Here is a 24,656-nt window from a genome sequence, read left to right on the forward strand (position 1 = left end):
CTCAGAATAATCTGTGAGTCTGTGAATGTTGTTATTCTCAGCTCAAAATTAAAAATGTAAGTTGCTGATTGTGAATACTATTTGTTGTTCATTTACTAGAGGAATCTTAGGCACATCCATTCCATTTCCTCTTAGTGCCTCATTATCAATAAACCTTTGCCTCACTGCTTCTGTAAATCATTTTCATCCCTTTCCTTTGGGAACCATGTGTTTGGGCTCTTGCACGAGTGTCTCATGAGAGTAATTGGTCAAGTCAGAGAGTATCAATTTTACTCCTTGATGAATTGGCAAAACTTCATTAAAGGGGGTTATTGAACAAAACATAAGTATTTTTTTGGATGAGGAAAGCATTGCACTTAAACCATGATGCAAGCAGGGTTTCCCAGCATTTTACTAAGCACAGTGGCTTGTGTCAGCTATTGGAATCATTCAAAAGACTTAGATTATCCTTTCTCCATAGTAAACATATACCTTCTCTCATCTGGGTCATGAAGGGTGTGGAGCTAAAGCCCCAGAGAAGTCCAAAGTTGGTATATATGTTTCAGAGCTGATGACAAATGAGGGAGAGTTTCAAACACTCTTTCCCTGCTCCTCACAGCCCCAACAGAACTAAATGTGAGGTGCAAGAGAGTAGCACTCACAGCTAATGGTGGTCTCCCATCAGAGGCTGCAGTGGTGTTGGCAGCTCACAGCAAACACCAGTGGTCAACACAGACCCAGAGCCAGACTGAGGCAGGGGAGACTTGTTTGCTGCAGAGGCTGGAGGGAACCTACAGAGGCCAAAGGTTTATTAAACTTCAGTTTGACTGGAGCTGAAATATGTGCCTCTAGAGCAGGGCAGGAGAGGTTCACGGAGTCCTTTCTGCAGACATTTTATGACAGTCTTTGGGGATACATATAAGTAGACTGGGGCATTCTGAGTAATTTTAAAAAAATATTTGTTTAGACTGTGTCAGGTTCAACTGGAGTTTCCAAGCAAGCCGGCCTTAGATGGATTTTTCTGTCTTTGCCCTTTCTCCACAGCTGTGGCGTAGACACACTGCAGTTCATGGCCAGGCCATGCAGTGCAGCCATGTCTCCTCAATACCTCAAAACAACTCTCAAGCTCAGAGAGACCTTGATGTCATTGTGTACCCCCTGCACTGCATGTGGGCTCATGGAGACAAGGGATGAGAGTCCCTGGTACCAGGCATTGCTGCTGCTACCTTCAGAGCGTGTCAGGAGCCTGGACTTTCCCACCCCAACTGGCACCAGCATCTCCTCTGCAGGAAACCCCTGTGGAGCTGCAGCACTGCCCCACTCTCATGATGAGGGTATAAAGGTCAGGGGAAACAACCTGCTGCTCTCAGATTTGCTGTTGGTTATTATCTTGCTTCTAGGCTGGCAAGTTCCCAGTTTGATTGTGCTGCTTCTTGCTTCTCTTTGGGATTTTGCTGCACTGCTACTCTCTGCCAGTAAAAGCTGATGCCAGTCTGTTGCCCAGGCCCAGTGATGGTGAATTAGTGAGTTTGGTAGCCAGAAACCTAATTTCTTTCTGGAATGTTTCTAAAAGCCTAGTGCTTGTAGGAGTTATCCCAGACCCGGCTGGCCTTGAGTTTTGCAATGTGCAGTTGGAATGAAAATAAATTATAGATGTTCTTCCAAGAACAGGCAGGTTTGGGGAGGGCTGAAGGTTTTTTTCCCTCGCCTGGGCCTTTCTTTACTAATCAGCTGTATAAAACTGAAGAACAACAGAACTGCTTTGCTAAGAAATCTTGCCCAAACTTTGTCTCAATGTGTAAACTCAACCCTTTCTGTGGTTCTGTGAGGTTCAGCCAACTTTGGTTGTTTTTAGTCCAGCTTTCCAATTTCCAAGTGTAACTGGTAGCACTCAAATCCCCCTGAGATGTGTCATACTTGGGTTCCAATGGGTTGCCACAGCATCTCATCCAGACTCGGCAGTTTCCAGGTCTTCTCCGTGGGGGCACCTGAGGGCCCAGACTGAGAAGCACAAGGAGCACCATGGGAGTGGTGTTGGGAAGATTTGTTTGGGCTTGCCTGACTGCCCATCTGAAGTACATAACGCTGCACTTTAGCATAAGGGTAGTCCAGGGACACACATGCTGCAGTGCCTTCCTGGACTAGGGCCACAGGCTGGTTGCTTCAGCCTGGCAGAGCCTGCTGGACACCATCCTGGCCAGGGCCCACAAGCCATTGAAGTTCATCTGTCATTAATCTGAACCAGGACTTCATAAGGCAGACGGAGCTGAGCTCTTGCCCAGCCCATTACAAAATGGTCCTGACCTCCCTCCTCCTGCCCCTCTTCTCAGTTGGCAATTTCAGGTTGCAGGTCCAGCCCTGCTACCAGCAGCACAAAACAGGCAACTAGAAGTCACCTCTGGGAGGCAGCTAAACTTCAGCAATACTTGGCTGTCTCTGCTGCAGACAGGTTGCTTTTGCAAAGCAGACAGACAGAAGAATGCAGAGAGAGGCAGACAGACCAACTAACCCAATGACGTGAACAGCGTCCGGGCAGGCACCGACCCACAGGGTGGGGTGAATCACTCTGCAAGCTGGCAGCAGGGAATTAAACTGTGCCGTAGCCAGACATCAGAGCAAGGATCAACTCCCTTCAGGCAGCTCTGTCTCACCAGCCTTCCTCACCAGCAGGAAGGAGAATCCCCCACTCCCTCCTTAACTAGATGGCTGATTTATACCTTCTGTCACAGGTGATGGCCAGTGGTGCCTCACTTGGTGTGTGGTTGGCATGGGAGGCAATACACACATTGAGATGTGGAAGGGTGCATGACTGCCTCATACCTCCCTCTCACCCTGTCAGAGCAGAAGTCCTGTTCATCCAGCACACATCCTGGGGTGGAAATTGTAGCAGAAATGTCCAGGGCATGTTGTGGGGAAGAGAGTGGCACTGACTGGTTGCAGGGGAAACCTCTGGAGAAGACAACAGCTTGTGGAGGAACCCCCTTTCCTCTTGCAGTTCTCAGGGGAGAGGAATCTTTTCAGATCCTTGCAGTGCCAAACGGCACGGGTGAGGTTAAGATGAACACATAAATCTGCATCTGATGGGAACTCTTACGCTTTTCCTCTGAGCGAGAGCTTAGCCCTAAGCCCTGCATCAGCCTCATCTGTCACTCTGAACAGCACTCAGTGCTACTGCAGGCACTGAGTGGCACTGAGTGCTGTCAGCCCCAGAGCTCCACAGCACACACTTACCCTGCTGCAGGTGCAGGGCCTGACTTCACAGGGCCCAGCACAGGGAGGGTGCTGAATCCTGGCTGCCTTAGATGCTACTGTCACTAACTCAGCTGGAGACAGCATCCAAGCAGAGGATCAGCAACCTTGCTGGATCTAACAACACAACAGAGGGATAACTGAATGATCCCAAAGTAAGGTAGACCTGGTGGGTCGGGCAGACGTTGCTCCAGATGCTGATAGCCAGTAAGGATGTCCCAGCAGGAGAACTCAGAGAGGAGCAGAGCAGAGTTCCAACACTGGGACAGAGCATCAAGTTGTACAAAACCCTGAGTGCCTGTCTGTGGAGAACGTCCTCAGCAAACAGCACTGAGGACCTGTCAGTTCTGTGTGTAGGTATGAGCCTATGACTGAGATTATACCATTCAATACTTTTCCCTATATTAGTGATGCTGATTTTTTTTTTTTTTCTTAATGAATAATATATTTCATCCATTCAGCATTGATCTAAGTCTTCAGAGCAGTTAGGTGCTTACATCTGGTTCTGAGGAGCTTAGGAAAAAGCAAGACCCTCAGGTGATCACTGTCATGGCAAGGCATGCAGGACTGCTTGGGAAGGAGGAGACTAATCCAAAAGGTATCAAAACCAGAGCCAAGAGGAAACTGAAAGCCCTTTCAAGCCCCCTTCTCTTACTTGTCTGCCTTATCCATCTTCCCTGGCTGGTACTCGCTGGGGATATATCAGTTCAGAGGTTCTAGATGGCTTTTGGTTCACATGCACTGCTTTAGGCAGAGCCACAAGTAGGATAGAGCAGAAATCCACCATTTTTTCCTAGCTGTTTGTGACATGCCAGGGGGACATGTGGGAAATCAGACATTTTAAAATTCATTAGCTGACCCATCTTGTCTGTCATACTGTCAAACTTAGCACATGGCCTGGCATGCTGCAAACCAGTAGCTGATCACCCCCAGCCCTGTGCCTGGGACACCTGTGTGGAATCTAACAAGGCTCTGATGTCACCGAGGTGGCTGTCACTTCCATCTGCTGTCACTTAAAAAGTCATCTTGTGGCTGATCCTGGCATATCCCCAAGGCACTGTGCCACCCCCTGCAACACTGAAGACCTTCAGGTGTCAGAGAGGAAAAAACTATGTCACTGGGAAATCAGCAAGAGAACTGAGATGTCCAACTCCAGAATACTGGCATAAACAATAATCTCCCTTCACATTCAGTAGTGAAAAAGCTATGGTATGCAATGGAGCAGTTTCATTTTCTCTTCATGGAGGCAATGGCAGTATATTTTCTTGCACTTTCCTTATATCTTGTTCTGGGAGCCAGAAAGTCAACTGCAATTGCAGCAGGTTGCTAGAAGCATTTTTGTGCTTTCAAAATTTGCTAGTCAGCACTTTCCTACTTTTCAGATGGATGTGCCACATGAAAAAGGACTTGGGGAATGAGCTGTGCCTTTTTCTCTAGCCACAGCTTCTATGCAGAGTTTTCAGAATTGATTTGTTTATGTAAAAGCCAGTTTTGTTAGCGTCCTTTAAAAAACATGAAAGAGGAGCAAGCAGCACATGTTGCATTTGTACAGACAATGCTGAGCCCTCCCCAAGTAGCCACAGGGTGTGTGAATCCAGCTAATCAGGCAATAAAGCAACACATGCCCTTAAAAACAGATGTTTGTATTGGGGGAAAAATAAAAAACTAGTTCAGAATAAAAGTGAGAGGAAGAGCAATTTTCCCAAGTAAATAGTGCATATTCCCAACGCTTGCTGTGATGTAAACTTCTCAGCAGCACTAGAGCTAATGTTTATTAAGCTGTCTGTCCCCAGACTCGCGCAGTGATTTAGTCCAGGAGAACTAACCAGCCAGGAACAAGGGCTTAAGTGCAGCCAGGGCTGAGGTGAATTTAACACCCACAGAAACATCTCCCAAGGACACAGCAGAGGTAGAGCCAGTGACTCAAGTTATACACTGGCTTCAGGGCCACCAAAAATCCACCCATGGACTTGCTGTGTGGGACCTTTGACACTGTTTCCAGCCTGCTTTTCAGGAACAGAAGGAGGTTTTTAGACCTTTCTGCTCCAGGCCTTATTTTTGTTCCTGCTGTATGCTCTGATCAGAAAAATAAGTCTCTTTTCAAAGAGGGGAGTCCTAGGTGTGGTCAGGAGGGGCACAGTAGTGAGAAACACTCCTGTTCCCTTTCAATCTTCTACAAGTAGACTTTTCTGTAGGACTTCACTCTGCCTGTAATTAGCTCCCCAAGGTGATCAGGTATTTCACAGCTACTTTTAGTCTGTGAGTTCCATCGTGAGTAACCACTGAGTGTGTCCCCTCTTTGCTGTAGAGCCTCAGGTGGCTGCAGGCAGCAGAGCAGCAGTGCCAGCAGCTTTGACAAGCTCAGCAGAGATGGACAGAGTGTCCATGCAGATGAGAACATTCATGCACTGGTCTCTTGAGCACAATGGGAAGTCAGTGAATGCTGTACCATGAGCAGAGGAACAGCATAGACCTTATTCAGCCTTCCTTCAGATTCTGCAGAATCAACCAAAGGAGGCCCAGTCTGGGAGGGATGGACAGGCTGTATATTCATCCTTATCCAGAGCTGAAATGGAGATGCTCCAACCAGGTTCTGCTGAGCAGCAGATGGTAACTGCAGGTTCCAGAATGAAGCCAATTGTTTGTGTCCTATCTAGAATCATACCACCTGCATTTAAGAGATGAATGCTGCCCAGTTTTACACTTCAGTTGGGCACAAGAGTGAAAGTATGATTAAGCATCTGATCATTGCAAATAAAATCAGTGATGTCACATACAACTAAAAAAGTTGTTAAAATATTTTAAAATATGTTTTAAAATATGTTAAAATATTTTCTACATGTGCAGACTGCAAGAGCATTGACTCCCTGAACAGAAATAAACCTGAATATTTGGGTCTTTATATGTCTAAAATTCAGTCACTTCGTTTTTTCCTATATAACCCAAAATGTGAATGTTTTAAAAATAATAGTCTTGTGTTGACTTCTAGACTTTAATGACAGATAGGAGGCAGAAGACTGCAACAGACAGCTTAGAAACAAGTATAATCATTTCAGCATGTGTCAAGGCAAGATCACAGGAGTTGGATAAGGTTCCTATAGTTGTCCAAGTCCTTGAGGTGTGCTGGCTGGGCTGTGGTGCAAATCTGCCTTGGTAAGAAGTGTAAAATGCACTGCCTGAACCCCCTCTAGGCAAAATTTTAGCACTGGTATTTAAGCAAGAGTTGAGAGAATGACATTAAGAGCTTTTTTTATTTTAAAGGGCCATTGCTATGAAAAGTCAGACCATGCCTGTGTAGGCAAGGAGAGGCACCCTGAAGTGGCCAGCACTGGAGACCATGGAATTTGTGGGTGGGCAGGGGGGGACACTCCTGTGCCCACACTTGGACAGGAAGGCAGAAGGCCCCAGTGCCATTTAGTGCGGGAGCAGAGGGGCAGCCTGGTGCAGCCCCACGCCACCTGTGCCGTGCTCTTTGGGCATGGGTTGTCCACAGGCAGACAATGTCTGTGAGCTGCCACATGCCAGCAGGAGTTCCAGGCTATTCTCGAAGACTCCCAGGACTGGGATAGCATCAGCTCTTCACTGAGACTTAACAGCTTGGATAAGATGTTGCCAGAGCAGTACATTAGCAGTGCCAAGACCCAGCAGGCTTTTTTACCTGGAGCCCCGGGGAAACTGCCCTGTGCTCTCTGTGTCCCCAGGCTGTGCTGGCTGTGTCCCTGTGCTGTGCTGGCCATGTAGCTCTCCTGCAGCCTTATGGGCTGTGGGACTGCCACCCCAGGATCTGTGTGAAGGAGCCTGTCAGGCAGGAGCTGTGGCTTGTCACACATGTGCTGTGCAAAGCAGACCTACCCAAAGCTGTGTGTTGGAAATGTCCCAGTCTCCATCCCTGTGGATGCACCAAAACTGACTTTGCTCTGAATTAAATTCCATGGATAAGCTTGTACGTAGCCAAGATTTTACTTCAGCACCCTCTCAAAATAGCACACCTGAGGAACAAAACAGATACAAGCTGTGAATCCAGACATTCTGACAGCATGATAAAGATGGCTGTTCCCTTCAGGAGCATGTCAGCAGAGCAGCACAATGCCTTGCTGTCTCAGGGCCTTACCTCATGGCCGCAGGTGAACATGGTCTTGTGTCTCCTGCACCCCCTTTCTCCTCTGTAGGGTTCCCAGGACAGATGTGGTGAGATTTGAAAGGCATTATTCTGCATATCCCCTGCAGAAGTGGAAATGCAGCATCCCTCCTGCCCAAAAGGAGCTGCAAGATGCTTGGGGCCCACATGCCCAGTTATCCTGGACTGCCCTTGTCAGCTGACACAGGGTGACTCAGGGAAGGTCTTGGGAGTGCTGATGGTCTAGCAGGCAGCCAGGGCACTGGAAGAGCAGGGAGCCAAGGCACTGGAAGAGCAGGGTATAATTGTGGGAAGTCAGAAAATATCCTCCTTCTACTGCTACAAGGGCAAGGATGACAAGCAGTGCAGGAGGCACCAAGCTCTGCTGTCGGGCTTGCAAGGGTGCAGTGGTGCTCACATTAACTCCTTGTCATAGAGATCTTCACAATATGTAACTCAAGGTCTCTCTAGGTTTGATTAGAAACAGACACCCCAAACTTTGCACTGAAACTTTGAGGCCATCTCCTGTTACAGGAAGTCTGGGCATATCCATATGCAGATGTATGCAATTTGTTTCACTTCAGCAGTTAGCGTGACTGTTTTGAGGTCAGGGAGCCTGTTTCTAGGGAATGAGAGTTGTTTCTTGGGATGCTCAGCTGAGGGTGGATGCACACCATGCCCTCCCAGCACTGCCATCAGGCCCTCCATCCCAGAGTTTCTGCCCCTCCCATGGAAACAGTTCATCCCTAGCAGGGCTCTCAGGGGCTGGAGGTGAAGAAGCCCATGTCTGCTGCAGTGCAGGAGCACTGGAGCAGCATGGGAACACCCAGTGTGTGTGCAGCAGGGACAGTCCTTGCTCCTTGGGGCTGATAGTTTGTGATGGAGATAACTTATCACTGCTGAAAATCCTGGGCCCAGCTCTCAGCTGCAGTTTGAGCTATGCTGTCAACGAAATTAGAACAGACACAGAGCATTTCTCTCTTCCTCTGAGTGTGTGTGTTTGTGTGTTTGTGTTTGTGCATGTTTGTGCAGACCCTTCCCCAGCTAACTGAGCTTCTGAAGCAGATAAAAACCAGCAGAGGATTTCCCAAGGAAAGGCTTCAGGTCTTGTGTTTGCTGCTGCTGGAACTGCAGGGGGCTTAGGAGTTAGGGAGGCAGCCAGAGCAGAGCTGTAGGGGAAAATGTACTGAGCTTCCTGACATCATAAATAATAAAAGAAAGAGAGAAAAAAAAAAAAAAAAAAAAACCAACCAAAAACCAACCCCTTGGTATACTTTATTTATTACTCTGTCTCTACTGAGTCCCATAGGTGGTAGTCCATTGCTGCAGACTTTCTGGAACTGTTTTATTTTCAGTTGTAAAAATTATAAATATCATGTCCGTAACTTATGACTTACCAAGGCTGTGGGGCAGGGCACTGTCCCAGCCCATTTTGGACAGGTCTGTCCACCTGCATCCCCCAGGAACAGTGGGAGAGGTCAGCCAGTTGGAGAAGGCAGGTTCAAAGAAGAGGCAGTGTGTCAGTCACTGGCCTAGACACTGGTCCTGGAACCCAGGGAGCATAAATCTTTGCAAAATGTTCCCAAGGATCAAAGCAAAGAATGCTGAGATAGATATCAAGCTTTGGTAAGCTTTATAGGAAGATCTTCAAAAGTCTGAAGGAACAATATTATAGAAAGCAATAAATCTGAAATCACAGTAGGGTGAAAGTGGCAGGTGATTCCATTGCCTTCATCCAAGGTCTGCCTACAAGCCCTCTGTACCACCTGGGCAATTTTCTTCCCAAATCCCTTTCATAGCTCACCCCTCCAGGCTTACCTTGCCACCCTTGCCCTCATGCCTGAGGGTGATAGCTACATTTCACCCTCCTGGTTTCATCCCAGTCATCTCAGTGCAGCCTTTCAGCTGTAAGAGTGAGAGATGAGCAAGGACTTGTACACCTTGTGCACCTTTTCATAACAATTTTCATGGGTTTTTGGCTATGAAGATGTGACAGATCTGTTCACAGAAGGGCTAAACTGTAAATATACAGTGAATTAGCAAAAGGATTTTGTAACAAGAGATGAGTATTGCCAAAGACACAGGCTAAGATGCCTAAGCTGGCATTAATGACCCTATCACATTGCTTGGGAAAAGCTCCCAGTGGGGACATCACTAAATAGTGGAACTGTTTCCCAGAAAGACTGATCCTGGCCTGGTAAGTTCTAAAAATAGACTAAAGGGAAATTTCAAAAAAATATGAGACACTTGATGTGCTCTTGGCTTGGTAAGGAGAGCATGGATAGAAAATACCACAGTATCACTTCCCACACATTTAGGAACTGAGCATATTGGCTCAAGGTTAAAGCCTGCAGTAGGGCTACCATGTTTTTTGCCCTCAGGTCCCAGGCAGAAGTGTGGCCAGGCATCACACTTGGCTGTGCACTATATGGCAGGTGGCCAGTTGCTCACACAGATCCCTCTTTTTCTGTCCTGGTTTCAGCCCACCATGCAGAGCAGTGGCATCAGATAAGGGAGAGCCATGGATCCCCACCAGGGTCCTGCTGGCGTAGCATCACTCGTGCTCATGAAAGGGACATGACTGTCACTGGAGGCAGGAGGTGTGCAGGAGAGGACACACACGGTGCCTGTGCCTGAGGATGCATATACCCTGTTACAAAGCTACATGGTGGTTTTACTGTAGCTGCTAAGCCTTAGAAAGGAAACAGTTCAGTTCAGTGGTTAAAACCTCTTCCTCCTGCCTGCCATACTGCTCTCACATGTCATGTCTCATTAATTATCAATTGTTGAGGGCAACCAGGTGGGAACAGCCCCCCAGACTGCTGTCACACTCCTCTCATTTTCCTCTGCCCTGCACACAGGGGGTGCTGTTTCTGCAGGTGTCTCAGACCTGTCCTTTTCCCCTTTCATAACCTCTCTGCCAAAAAGCAGTGCCAGTCCTGGCAGAAGGCTGTGGGGGTGACAGGGGCTGTCAGTCAGGAGCACCTCTGCTGACACACTAGCACTGCCTGAGGATGCAGGAGCAGAAAACAGATCCCACCAAGCACCTCGTGGCTGCTCTGTACTTCTGGTTTTCTATGCTGTGTTATTCAGCAGGGAAACACTCATGGGCTGGTTACAGGGGACCTGCATGGAGCAAGGAGCAGAGGGGTACCTCTCAGAGACCTTTCCTGTGACCAGGACCAAGGAATGTAGTGCTCCATGGTGTTCAACCCTGATGTGGGTGTTGAGAGGCTGAAGGAGAGTCTTGCTGGGGTGTGTGTACCTGAGTGCACAGGGCTCATTCTCCCACCTGGGTCTCTGAGAGGGAGCAGGAACTGAGAGAGCTTGCCCCAACCTCCTCTTGCCCATCTGTGCTGGGCAAAATAGGTCAAAATATTTACATGTGTTTCCTTTTCTCTCTCTCCCTGCCCCCTACCCCTGGTCAAACCTGCCCTCCTTTTCCCTCCCCTACCTCCCACTGAAACAGGTAAGGAAAGCGGATTGGGAGAGCCTGACTTGCAGCCAAGCTCCGACCCTTCAGCAATGGACAGCAGCTACCTCAGCGTGAAGGAGGCCGGGGTGAAGGTGCCCCAGGACAGGGCCAGCACAGACCTCCCCAGCCCCATGGACAAGGCTGACTCGGAGAGCAACAAGGGCAAAAAGCGGAGGAACCGCACCACCTTCACAAGTTACCAGCTGGAGGAGCTGGAGAAGGTCTTCCAGAAGACCCACTATCCCGATGTCTATGCCAGGGAGCAGCTAGCCATGAGGACAGACCTCACCGAGGCTCGTGTACAGGTATGGGGGGAAATCCTGGGGCTGCCTAAGGGCTGGATGAGCTGCAAAAAACCTCTGAAGTTCCCTTGCAGCCCCGCCATAAGCTGCAGGCAGCTGAGCCCTAATCAGAACCTGTGGCACTGGGGAAGCACAAGGAGGTACATCCACATGTGACACTGGTGTTACCTCCTTTATTTGGTCTGGTGTCCTGCAATCCAGTGCTCACAGAAACACTCTTGCCTTTGAGCTAATGGGACAGCAGGTGGGTAAGCCTCACCACCACCCTGAACAAAGCTTGCACAAAACCTGCTCTCTTCAGGAGGCTTGCAGGGGACACAGGTTCATTAGTCTGAGTGGGAGCAAGCTTTTCCACAGCATCGGCTCCTTCTGGCAGATGGGGCTGCAAGGTGACTGAGAGTTCAGTGCCAAGAACGTGGTGATGCAAGAGAGGCAGCTCTTATTGCTGCTTGGCCAGTACTGAGACTGCATGAAAGCTGGAGATCTGGAGGCCAAAGGTGCACGCACCACCTTAGGAGAAGCAGGAGAGTCAAAGAGCCTCACTGTTGACAGTCTCAATCATCCCCACCCACACAGGTGCCAACTCTCATGAATTAGCTCTCTTGAACTAACCTGGGGGGCCAGCAGACCCGAAATGCACATCACAGGAGGGAATGATTCTCTGACTACTGCTCTTTCCTGTGAGCCAAGGTTAAACAGGAGGCATGTCAGGGCTCAGAAGCATGTGCAAAAAGGAGCACCACTGCATGCAGTGGGCATCCGCAGCTCACACCTTGGTGGCCAGCTCCTTCTCCAGCACAGCTAATCCTGTCACTTCCATCTGCAGGCATTTGTCAGCTCACCACCCCCAGAACCTGCACTAGCATCAAGAATAATTGGCCCATGGAGACACCTGATTCTATCTTTTATACCAGGAATATTCCCAGCTCCCAGGCAGCCTCTGCTTTAATCTTTACAAGTAGTTGTTGCAAATAAGGTCCACATCCATGCTTAAGTCCATTTTAGTTTGTACATTCACTTCTGAATTCAACCAGAAGCAGAATTTTTCTTGTGTGCTGGCCTAAACTGGTCTGCAGGGCTGGTGTGCTCTTCCTCCTCACAGCTGTTTCTCTTCAGGCTGGACATGGCTGCGTTTCAGTAGGCAGCAGTGCGATTCCCATTGGTCCTGAGTGCAGCATGCTGAGCACCGCAGGATGGGCAGAGCAGGGCAGTGCTACAAACATCAGCTCTTTACTTGTGCCACTACATGCAGCTCTTGATTTCCCAAGAACGCACCACAAGTGCTAATGGGGTCTCCTGGGACTCCGGGCATAGCATCGGGTTACTGGCTGCACAGTGCATGACATTCCTTTAGCTCAGGAATGAGAATGAGGTGCTGGAGGGTGGCGAGCTCCTCCTGCTCGCTTCTGAGCCAGGGTTTGCAGCTACTGTGTCGTCCCAGGCAGTGTGAAGGGCTGTCCATCAGAGCCAGGGCAGGGGAGGCAGATGCAATCTACACATTCCTTACACATGACCCTTCATTTTGGGGTTTTCCCCCACTTCACTACTGGATCACACTTCAGCTGAGGGCAGAAGAACTCCCTAGGTAGCCTGGAGTATATTTGGCAAAGAGGGGTTCAGCTTACTCTGAGATAAGCGTGCCAGCAGCCTGTTGCCATAGGCAGCCAAGAACAGCCTCCCTGCCAGTGCCACCTCTCACTTGGGAGGGCGATGACAGGGCTCGTGTGACAGAGCTGCTGAAGGGCTTGTCTGAGTGGCCTGGCTGCTCGTGCACTTACCCCATGGTGAAAGGGGTAAGCACTTGCATTTTAGTCATTCCCTTGCTCTGCCGGGAAGGACCTGCTGACCTGGGCTGTGGGCTGGCACCAGGCCACCACCTCGTGATGTAGGACTGCCGTGCTGTCAGCAGCAGAGCACACTCCGGCCACTGGAGAGCAAGGACCAGCAGGCTTGTGCCCAGAGCAGCAGGTGCTGGCTGGGCAGGCCCAGATGCAGCCCAGGTTCTGGTATCTCAGATATGTTCCCAGGGGGATGAGACTGTTGGTTAGGGAGCTGCTTGGCCTTGGCACGGCAGTGGCAGCCCCCGCGAGGCGTGGAGGTGCAGTCTGAGGGCTCTTCCGCTGGTGGCACAGGGCTGCTCTTCCAATGAGAGAGGCTTTTGGAGACAAAGCCTTAGTGAATCAACCTAGTGCCTGTCTCCACCTCTGGGTTGTGCTATAGCTTGTTTAGCCTTGTTTTTGGTCTCCCACCCCCTGGGCAGTTCTGCTCTTCCAACACCAGCAGTGTGGCATCAAGGGCCATTAGCTCCCAGCCCAAAAGTGGGTACGGGCATGGGGCTGCAGCTCAGGAGGCTGATGGTGAAGCAAATGCCTACTGCCAGGACCAAGGGCTAGAGGGTGGAAATCACAAATTAGACACAAGCCCCTCACTACTTTTCCCCTGCAAGCCAAAGAGCTGCTAGGTACTCAGACACCCTCCATTGCACTGGGAAAGGCTTGGCTCCTGTGGGGTGTTTGGACACACACCTACTGCAGCCCCACGAGCTTTGAGGGAAGCACAGTAGTCCCTCTCCCAAAGAAGATATGGTCATCTAAGGGATAATCCTGCCCTGGAATGGTTTTCTGGAGGTCAGCTTCAGCTGCCTGCAAAGCTGAACTAAGCAAAGCAAGATGGTAGAAAGGCAATGCACAGGTTTAAGGTGTGATGCTCCCTCCCACGGCTTTTGGCTGGAGGTCATCCCCTCTGGCCAGGCTTGGCTTCCTGGGGAGCATAACCAGCTGCACTGCAGGCAGGAGCAGATGCAGGGCCCAGACAGGCTCTGCAGCTCTGATTTTTCCATCCCGTTCCCAAGCTCATGCTTCATTAGTGAAGTAGCTGCCGGAGATTTTGGTGTCTGGAGAAGAGCCCATGCCAGCAGCATACACGAGGTGGACCATACTGTCTGTGAAGCAATGGCATTCCATGGCCTGGCCCCTCTCCTGCTCCATTTCCTTGCTTGCCTCAGTTTCCAGCCATCTGTACTGGTGTCTGACAATGCCAAAGCTAATTCCCTCTGTGATGCAGTGCAACATTTCCCTGTCTACTCTTCACAGCCTTGCCCCTTGTTTCCATGTACTATTAAGATACTGCACATCCCTGTTTTCCAAAGTGGGAGCCATGCATAAGCTCTGTGCAGAGGCACAGCCAGGAAGAGGTTGCTATGGCTCAGCCACAAAACTGCAAGTGTGCACGGGGGTGCTGGGTTCAGGTAGGTCCTACACACCATATACATCCCATTCCTTTCTTCTCCTCTTCCATGTCTGGGGCTGCAGAGGCCCAGAAAGAGCTTCTGCTTGGTACCAGCAACTGCTTGAGGCTCTTTCAGCTCATCCAGGTCTGCAGCAGATGTCTGAGGCAGTGGTGCTAGAAAAACAAGGCAGACACATGTATTCACACATTATTCCTTCCCTTTGCACAGAAACACACATAGGCATGTCCCAAGCTCATGCTAGCCTGGCCCTGGCTGCTTATCTCTCTTGGGTTATCAGTATCTGCCTCCTGGACTGCTCTCTGGGAGAGGAGAAAGGGATGGGACTGGAAGGAGGCTTCACAGCCAGGGAATATAACCCCTCAGCCAGGCCCCCCTCAGAGCCAGCTTTATGATTGCTGGGACCATTAATGAAATGTTTTTGGCGGTGACCCTGTGATGCAGCGGGGGCTTGAAAGTGAGAGGGAAATGTCAAACTCCGCTGAAGCGAAATCACCGCCTTAGAAAAAAAAGAAAAGGAAAAAAGCAAAGCAAAGCAAGAAGTAATATATCTTGATCCCTTTTCCCCCATAAAACCCTGGGAGGCTGGTGGAAGGAGCGGAAAGACTGAGCTAAGCCTGCAGGAAATTAAACATGAAATGAAAACAAGCTCGAGTTATTCAATTCTCTCATCCCAGGCTCCAATTTCCCATTCCAGGCCACTGATAAAATGGTGTCCAGTTTCAGCACTCAAGGATGAATTCTGGCTCTGTTCTTGCAGTCTGAAAAGCAAAGGACTGGTGTCCATCTCTGGTGAGAGAGGAGACAGCCTGGCCTTTCACAGAGGGATGGGGTCCTGAACACAGACAGATGGAGGCTGAGCAGAGAGAGGAGGGTAGCAGGGTGAGAGGACAGGAATGGGGAGAATGGATGCTGTAGGGCTGCCAGAAGAGAGTAAAGGCACAAGAGACTTGAACATGGTGGGCCAGCTCTTACCTGCATCAGAGCAGTGATGCAGTGAGAGGTGCTGGGGACAGGGCATGAGCAGAACCCCACAGCTGCCACCAGCCCACCACGACATGTGCAGAGGTCAGCCTCACCCACCACTGCCATGGCAGGGGTAGGAGAGAGGGGAAAACACCTTTTCTTTAACTTGGAGGAAGGACAAATCAGTGATGCAGCCCCAAACTATCCAGACATAGTCAGTGGCCTGGGTTAAGTCCCAGCTGAGCCCATCCACCTGTGCCCTGTGCAGGGCACACGGGGCTTAGTGGCAGGGGCAGACTGGCAGTGCCCACTGGGTGCGAGGATAGAGGCAGCAAGAGAGTGAGCAGGAGCCTCCTTGGTTTGTCTCAGGCCACTTCTGGCCTCTCCACCCCCAACAGCACATCAGTTGTGTATGCATATGGATTTAGGTACCACATATAGCTGAATGTTTACGGACACATGAAACATTCTCTGTTCTGTAGATTTTTACAGGGCTGATTTGCTACATCAGGGCTTATCAAAGCATTGTCTGCAGGAGTCAGATACATGACATTACCATACACTCCTGCTGTAATTGCTAACACTGAGATTCAGTCCACAGTGACTGCTGGCCCCTGCATGGCAGACGTAGCCCGTCCTGACCCCAGAGGACATGCACTAGCCCGTGCAACCTCTGCTGCCACATTCCCATCCCACAACAGCCGCTCCTGACAAGGAGTGACAGGCAATGAAAGGAAAATGAACTTCTGTTTGGGTTTAGATTTGCTTTTTAAAAGCAGGTGTCTTCTAAGACTGTGGAAATACTGAGGATTAGTTGAGGTTTTTTGCTGACATTTTCACATTATACGTAGCCATGCCTGTCTTGTTTTCTTCGGAGCACTGTGGAGGCCTGGAGAAACCCAACTGCAAGATACCAAGAACCTATAAGGATTTGGACCAGAGAAGAAAGGAGAGCTTTAAAAAGCGGTCTAAACCTTGCCACAAGTGCTTCAGAGCTCACTGTCAGCTGTCAGTGTGTCTCTGGTGCCTGTGACACCAACACTTGGACTGAAGACACTCTTCTTCAGCCTAACGTGATGACTTGTCACATCGTCCCAGCCCACCAGCCACGTGGCAATTTGGGAACTGCAGTTTAAATCAGTTTGCTCTGGTCAATCCAATAAGTAAATGTGTTAGAGCAGAGGCCAAAACCTCACTCTGCTCTGTCAAGGCAGCTGTTGTGCTGTCCTGGGAAGAAGAGGGCACAGACTGATGGCTTCGAAGGTCACACTGCAGAGCCACACACTGCCGTGGGGGCCCGAGCTCGGCCACCCTGCTCCCAGGTGGGATGCTCAGGCGAGCAAGGCAGCCCGTGCCTTCACCACCACACGGGGAACGGCCGCGTATGCCTGGCATATGTTCATCCCGGCCTCATGCACAGCCAGCACTCTGCTCCCTACCTGTTCTGCACCCCTCTGTGCACAGCGGGGCCTCCTCCGCCTGAGGAGGAACCAGGTCAGCACCGCTAACTTTGAATCTGCAGATCAAAGCGGCGTGATCCAGGCCAGCCCTGGGACTGGCCTGCAGCTGGGCTGGAGTGGCTGTGCCAAGAAGAGGTAGAAGAAAAACAGACAGATGCCTGAGGCATCAAACCTGCTCCAGTAGGACGCCCTGCATGTGCAGCGTGTGCGCAGCTGGGATAATGTTAGGATGCTTCTCCCCACGCTTTTGCACCTACTGAAAACACTCACAGGGTTTTTGATTTGGGGTAGGGGGTTCAAAGCAGGTTGCTGCTTTGGCCAGCTTGTGGATGGCCCACACCAGTGGCACTGCCATGGCCATGGGGCCGGGCACTAAACCCTGTGCTATCCTCAGCCCACATGAGGAGCACGTGCCTGGCAGCTGCATTATCTGCTCCTGCCCAAAGCAGACCACAGTGCACAGCCAGACCCTCAGCTGCCTACTCATACCACAGGCCTGGCTGCGAGAGACCAGCACAAGGCTGTCTATGTGGTGGAAGGCAGAAACTGAAGTAGGAGAGCCTGAAACAACTCTTCCAGCACAAGTGGGAAGGTCAGCTCAGACCAGAAACCCAAACCCCTTATCCCTCCCTGTAGCAGCTTCTGGCTGCACTGATTCAAGCTGCAGGTGCCACAGCACTTCTGCCCCTGCAAAAATTGTCCTGCCATCCCACCCTGTACCAAGCACCTGGCTTGTTCTGCTGTCCTGTGAAGACATGAGCTTCCTACCTGGCATCTGCTCTCCCCAGGTGCCTGGCAAGCAGCAAAGCTGCCCCACGGCCAGGCGTGGGAAGGGCCAAGCTGCTTGTCAGCAATACCCTCTCTGGCCCACTGCAGCGAGTCACCGTGTAAAACTTGAAGCAGAGCTGAGAGGCTCCAGGAGTGCTCCTTTCATGCACTGGCGTGACCTGCACAACCCAGCCCCTGGTGATCACCCTCATCTCTCAGTGCCTTCAAAGCAGCTCTTGATTGATGTGTTTCCCTGACTCACGAGCTTCAAGAGGCTTTGAAGACACTGGGCCAGGCTCTGATCTCTCTTAGGCTGATGCAAATCAGGAGCAATGGTGCTGACAACAGTGCAATAATCCACACTGATGTCAAGCCAGTAAAAATAAGAGCAGAAACAGAGTTTTGGTCTTTGCCTTGAAGGGATCTGAGCAGCGCTGTGAAGCAAAGAGTAGCAAACCCTGCAAAGAAAACTCAGTGTAAACCAAAGGATGCTATAGAAGGACACCTGTCCTTTCCTGCAGCTAAGGAGGGAAGGGGTGTTCAGCTTTGTATTTCTTGTTGCGGTTAAGAAAAATGAGGGAGTTGGTGAGAAATGCAAGCTGCAGTCAATGACATCATCATAGCCAGGATTAGTCTTGGGGAAAGCCCCATCACTGCTGTTTTCAGCCTGGCAGCAGCACACACAGATGTATTCATACTTCTCCTCTGAGACTCGCTGACAGCAGGAGAGCTGCAGGCAGAGCCTGGGTAACACAGATTTAGGGGTGAGAGAAAGATGGGCTACTCCAAGGCAAATCAGGCTGTGGGAGGCAAGAGCTGAGAATGTCCCCAGAGAGGCTGTGCACTAGAAGATGGACATCCCCTTCTGCACAGAGTGTTCCCTTTCTAGGAGCACAGGCTGTCCCCAGACCCTCAAGAGAAGCAGGAAAGGACCGTCTCTCCCCTGCAGAGCGTGTGTGTGGAGCAGTGCCCTTCTCTGTGCCATACCAAACCACCCGCCTGGTGAGGCCCTGCCCTCTGGTGGGCTCTTCAGGGCTGCCGGGCTACCAGCCACTGCCGGGCTCCCCTTGCTCACAGCCCTGCTGTCACCTCTCCCCAGGTGTGGTTCCAGAACCGGCGAGCCAAATGGCGCAAGCGGGAGCGGTTCGGTCAGATGCAGCAGGTCCGGACCCACTTCTCCACCGCCTACGAGCTGCCTCTGCTCACCCGTGCTGAGAACTACGCCCAGGTGAGTGCATCCCCCTGCCTGGGCACTGTGCCTGCTGGACACGCTGCCTCTGGTCCCAGTCCTCCCCAAGCCATTCTTCACTTCTCAGGCACATCCACCTGCCCTTAGGCAAGGCTGCAGGGACACCGGGGCTATACTGCCAGGCAAAGGGCTGGCAGTTTTTTAGTCAGGTGTCTTGCTTGGCTCCCTCATGCCCTGACCCAGAGCATCCATCTTTAAAGCAGGTACCAGGCACAGCACTGTGATACAGAGCAGCACCCTTGGGCACCCTGCTCAGCATATCCTATCACATGTGCTGCTGCCCACTAACTTTCCACTGGTTTGAAAAGATCCAAAAGGCTAATTCATGCCTAAAGAATAGCAGATCCTAGGGAGGCTTCCTGTTACCATGTCTGGTTTCGATGCCTCTTGGACATGGTGGTTGGATAAAAGCATTTTTCCCCTGGCAAATTCCCACAGCAGTCTCCCAGTGATGGGCTGTGGTACACGCAGCACACTTGGTGACATCTGGGGATGCTTCCTAAGGGAGTTGTAGATTTATGCTCCAAAGGAAGAAGGGAGGGAGCTGCCTTGTTGGGGTACCTGAGGCTGCTTCTGAGTCCTATTGAAACCGTTCCTGCCCTGACCCTAGAAGCAAGTCACAGGGTTGCCTTCCCTTCTTAGCTTCCTGTCTTGGAAAACCTGTCAGCACAATAACCTCCTAAACATTGGGCCAGCCCCAGTTTCACAACACTTCAGATGATGCCAGGCAGACTGGGGTTTGCTAGCTCCAGGGCTAGGCTGTGCCCCACAAAGCACTCCCGCCTTCCTCCACTCCTCTCCCCACCACCCAGAATTTGCTCAAGGGCGCAATTCTGCAGGCATGATGCTCTGAACCTGACTGTCCTCACAGATTCTGCTGGAAGCCCTCCCTCTCTGCCACCCTGTCTGTCAGCTGCCTCCCCAGGCAGTGCTGTACCAATGCTACCCCGCAGCCAAGCCAGGAGTGTTTGACCTCTCTCCCGCTTGGCGTCTCCCATAAACTGAACAAGAAACCCTTTTGAAACAGCTGAGATGCCAAAGCAGCTTTTCAAGCAGAGAACACTCTCAGCAGCCTTTTTAGCATGTCCTTCTCTTGCCTTTGTAACTTACACTGTTCTCTCCCTCCATACTGCTCTCCTCTCCCAGCACAAGAGATTTAAAAATTTGAAAAGCAATTTGCAGAAGGTAAAAGATCAGAGAAGACCCAAGGGCAAGCAGTGGAAAGGGGCAGTGGAATGAAGCGCCCTTTGCTCTCTTGCTCCAGCCAGCTGTTAATCTCCACCCTGCTTTCATCCTGCATGCCCATGTGCCCTCTGCTGCAGCACACCTATTTCCACTGCCAAATATTGAGCCCTCCTCTTTTCTGCAATATCATTTTATGAGTAACACTGCAGGATCCCAGATAGTCTCTCGAGGTGGCCCTGCAGGGCTCTGCTCTGCAGCAGGGTGGGTGATGCTGCCTGGATGGGCACTGCTGGGGGAGAGGGGCGATGAAGCTGCCTGTGCTGAGGGCTCAGTTCTGACAGGCATGTCTGTGTGGTACAAAATACCCTTGCCTAGGCAATTGCAGCTGCCCCAAGCTGGAGAAGGATGGTGGATGAGCAGCCTCACATCACTGCTTTCTGCCTGATTCCTTCATAATGAGTAGGACCACAGAAAAACCATGGATGACACAAAGTTTCCTGCGCTGAGAAAAGTGCTCATGGTACAAAAAAAGTAAGAGTGTCTGGGAGAGGAATAAATAAACAGATGCTGTGGCAGAGAAGGAGCACAATGCTGCTCCCTGTGAGTAATCCTGCTGCACTCCCTGCCCCTGTCCAGGCTGGCATACACGTTTTGGAGTGGATTTGCTGCCTGCAGGAGGGCTGAGTGTGCCACAGCTGGCAGGGCCCAGCAGACCGGACTGCATACCCATCTCACTGGCTGCCCCTCCACTAGGCTGCCCTGTCACGCTGGGGCTGGGCACACTCCATTCCCCCAGGCCAGATGCCCAAAATATCCTGCATGGGGCAGCCCTGACGCTTCTTTTCCCATCCCCAGATCCAGAACCCCTCTTGGATCGGCAACAATGGAGCCGCCTCCCCTGTGCCTGCCTGCGTGGTCCCCTGCGAGACGGTGCCCTCCTGCATGTCCCCCCATGCTCACCCCCATGCGGCCGGCGGTGTCTCCGAGTTCCTTGGAGTCTCCGGGCCCGGCAGCCACGTGGGACAGACTCACATGGGTGGCCTCTTCGGCACAGCCGGGATGAGCCCCAGCCTCAATGGCTACGAGCTGAACAGCGAGCCGGACCGCAAGACCTCCAGCATCGCTGCCCTGAGGATGAAAGCAAAGGAGCACAGCGCCGCGATCTCCTGGGCGACATGACAGGGCTGCAGCCCAGTGCCCGCCAGACATGGAGAGAGCATGTGGGGACAGCCCCATAAATCCATCCGCTTGGACTCCAGACAGCAGTTGCCTCCTCGGGGATCTGAATGCAGCACTTTTAGCTACCCTAGGCATATAAAGTACATATGTTAATGTAAGTGGAGTGTTTCCAGCATGAACGTGGCAGCTCCCGGCTTCCTGGGATCAGGCAGGGAGAGGGAGTCTGTGGAGCAGCACCTCTTCCATCAAGATCTGGGATGGAATGCATCCCTTCTCACTGCCACCTCCCCGACAACCTGGGCATTTTTTCTTTCCGCTGTTTGTTCTGACACCAGACATGCCTTTCCAAAGAGCAAGAGGCCACTGGCCTTCCAGCAGCTTCTCCCATCCCACCCCCTGNNNCCCATCCCCCCACCCCCCCACATATTCTGCCCTGGGCAAGGGACTGGATGGGGACTCTGGCACCAGCAAAGAGACTCTCTCACACTGCCAACATCATTTCAGCGTGAGCTATGACTTCCCACAGCTGAGTGGGAAATAGAGCTGGGAAGATAACCAAAGCTAGAAAAAAGGCAACATTAGCCCACCTCCTTCTACCCTGCTCCCACTCCATCTTGTACTCTGAGAGGAAGCAGAGCTGTAGAGTCCTGTGAAGGGGATGCCCCCTTACCCACCATGGCATGGTGTTATCACACTGAGAGTCTTTGCCAGCCCTCTGGTGACCCAGATGGAGACACACCCCAGCAAACAAAAGTTTTCCAGCATGGCTCAATGCCCCAGGGAGTGCCTGGGCTTTGCTTTCCCTAGTCGTGGTCTATGTTGAGGCTCACAAGCATGGTGGTACAGGAAAAGATTTTCTCTGTCTCACTCGGTCGGGAATTATTAACTTCAGTTTAGAGACAGCAGCTCTGGCAGGGAAGCACAACTGCTATGTAAATCTGCAAGTCCCCAAAAAGACTGTCTAAGAAAGAGCTCAAGCACTAGCACACTGCCACAGTAGCACAAGGCCACCAAATTCTCATACACCTCATCCTGGCGTCAGACATGTGCAATGACCGGCTCTCCCTCAGCCCTCCACCCCAAGTGCCCTGTTGCACACAATGGCTGCACGCATCTCTGCACCAGGGACGGCAAAGGGAACAGGCTGGGAAGGGGCTCAGGGGAGAACAAGGTGATACTGCCCCATCTCCAGCCACCTCAGATCCTCTTCACTTTGCAGAGGAAGTAGAAGAGACCAGAACTTCTCTGGTTTGTGTGAACCAACATGCCTCTCTGCTTTTCCGTCCCAGTGCTCTTACCTGCACAGAGCTGTTAAGATCTCCTTTGCAAGGCTAAACATTTTACAAGTTTTTCAGTGATCATAGTACATGGAATAATTTTGGAACATCCTTTTACCCCACTGAAATATCACCAAGGAGAAGCTGAAAGTCAGCTGAGCACTACCAGCCACACACAGTGTGGCACTGCAAGCTGGGCTTGAGCTGGGGTAGCCATCTCCGAGATTTGCAAGGGAATTATAGGATACAACTCCCAGAAAAACTGGTTTGTCACTCTGCCCTCTTTCCTCATGCTCAGTGTTAGGGGACCTTGTGGTTTAAGGTCCAGGAATATCTAGTGGTCTTGGAAAAAGTTCCAAATAAGCTACAACCAAATGTCCAGCTTCAGGTTAATGAGCCATACAAGAATTTCCATAGTGCCTAGACTGTCAATACACTGCCTTAATGATACACTATTGCTAGGTCAAAAGTAATATATTTACTGGGATAAGAAAACACCAGTAGTACAGTTTCTCTCCTCAGAAATGCTAAGAGATGCATTTCCTGCTATGCACAGGGAGCCAGCATGCATTTCACCACATCGTTTACATAACCAGGGCCTCTCCCATCACAAGCAGCCAGGATTTACATCCCAGCGTAAACACTCAGCTGAGACCTCAGGCATGGTGGCTTACATGCTGAAAGCGATGCTGATCACTGAACCAGGCATGATCATGCTGATCAGTTGGAGGTATACATCCCCACTGGGTACCCCAGAAGCCACTGAGCTTCCCAGCTACCCAGGGACTGGTGGCAGGAGGCATTTGGTCCAGGTTTGTGCAGGCAGCTGAGCACAGTGTTGAGAGCTTTTTCCCAGGCACACTGGGGATCTTGATGCTTCCCAGTGTCAGCAGGCAATCAGTGGAGGGCTGCTGCCTGAACAGTCCGGTACCATTGCTGACAAGGCAAATTAGCAACAAGCAGAGCTAAGGAGAGGGCAGTGGAGCAGGCAGCCATATGGGGACAGGTCTCACTTAGCCTGCAAGCCTGAAGGCAGCTCCAGTGGAGGGCTGTATCTGTTCAAGAGCTTAGCTACATTCCCTACTGAAGTTAAAAGGTAGCTTTTCCTCACAGACTTCCATGGGGCCAGCATTTCATTTAAGCTGTTTAACAGCCCAGAGGATTAAGTGCTGTATCCCTGTCTTGTTAGAGAGAGAGAGGAGAGTCTCCTGGCAGCAGACTTGGCATTTAGAGAAACTTGGCCCCCACTTTCTCTCACCTTAAAATTCATGTGGAAAGCACATGTTGGACTCAGTATAATTTAAACACCACTGCATGTGCCCAGCCCTCAGCCTGCCTGAAAACACCACGCGGCAAGGGGAATTGTTCCCTGGACACCCTTGTGCAGGGCTCCCTTCCCACCTCCAGCTGCAGGCAGCCCCACTGCTCACCAGGCTCTGCCTCACCTCTCCGGGTGCTGCTGCCATTCCGGCACAGTCCCTTGCACTCAAACTTCTGGGTAACGTTGGAAGGGGGGCCCGTCCCAAACCTTCAAAAGCAGTTGTTCTGGTAGTTTTTAAGCTACATGCATCTGTACTTAAAACACATTTTAATAATTAATTTAAAAGGGTTTTAAAAACTAGCTGTTAAATTAACATGAAAAACTGTATAAATATATATATATACTTATATATATGTATATATATATGTGTGTGTATCTTAACCTAGCCAGCCTACAGCTACTGCATTTCTTAAAGGTCACAGGGTCAGTGCTGTTCTTGCAATCTCACATTACCACGATGATACCTTTTTTAATTATTATTGTTGTTGTTATTTTAATACTTTTCAATTCTATTTATGACTTTCTTCTCTATTTATTTCTTATTTAGTATTTTACTCCTGTCTATACATTGACTCACAATTCCCTGGCTTGGACTTGCCTTCAAAGCAGCAAGCTTTGTCCCCATCCACCACCACAATGTCTCACAAGCATCAGCCACCCCAACACCTGCCATGCCCATGGTGGCATCCTCTGTGGGTGCAGCCCAGCTAACTGGGCTCACCCAGATGCTCCCTCCAGCCTCATGGAGGGAGGAGAAAAACATTTCTCCCAAGCACTCCTGGCCCTGGCTATGCAGCAGGTATCCTACAAGGTGGCTGCCTTATGTTGCCCATGGCTGGGAACCCCAGAGATGTCCCATAGCTTTGAGACCAGGAGGATGCA

At 50.8% G+C, this 24,656-nt stretch overlaps 1 protein-coding gene across 1 annotated transcript in view; it reads left to right on the forward strand.

Annotated features, from left to right (window-relative positions):
• Positions 1 to 21,230, forward strand: part of ALX4 (ALX homeobox 4) — a 38,436-nt gene extending 17,206 nt beyond the window's left edge. The window contains exons 2-4 of the mRNA XM_041460030.1: positions 10,815 to 11,125; positions 18,663 to 18,791; positions 20,853 to 21,230. Of these exons, the coding sequence (XP_041315964.1) occupies positions 10,815 to 11,125; positions 18,663 to 18,791; positions 20,853 to 21,176 (764 nt within the window). The 3' untranslated portion in view covers positions 21,177 to 21,230. The remainder of the gene's footprint in view (positions 1 to 10,814; positions 11,126 to 18,662; positions 18,792 to 20,852) is intronic.
• Positions 21,231 to 24,656: the final 3,426 nt, after the last annotated feature.

Source organism: Pyrgilauda ruficollis, unplaced genomic scaffold (genome assembly GCF_017590135.1).
Source record: "Pyrgilauda ruficollis isolate IOZ18807 unplaced genomic scaffold, ASM1759013v1 scaffold14, whole genome shotgun sequence".
In the NCBI taxonomy this organism is placed as follows: domain Eukaryota; kingdom Metazoa; phylum Chordata; class Aves; order Passeriformes; family Passeridae; genus Pyrgilauda; species Pyrgilauda ruficollis.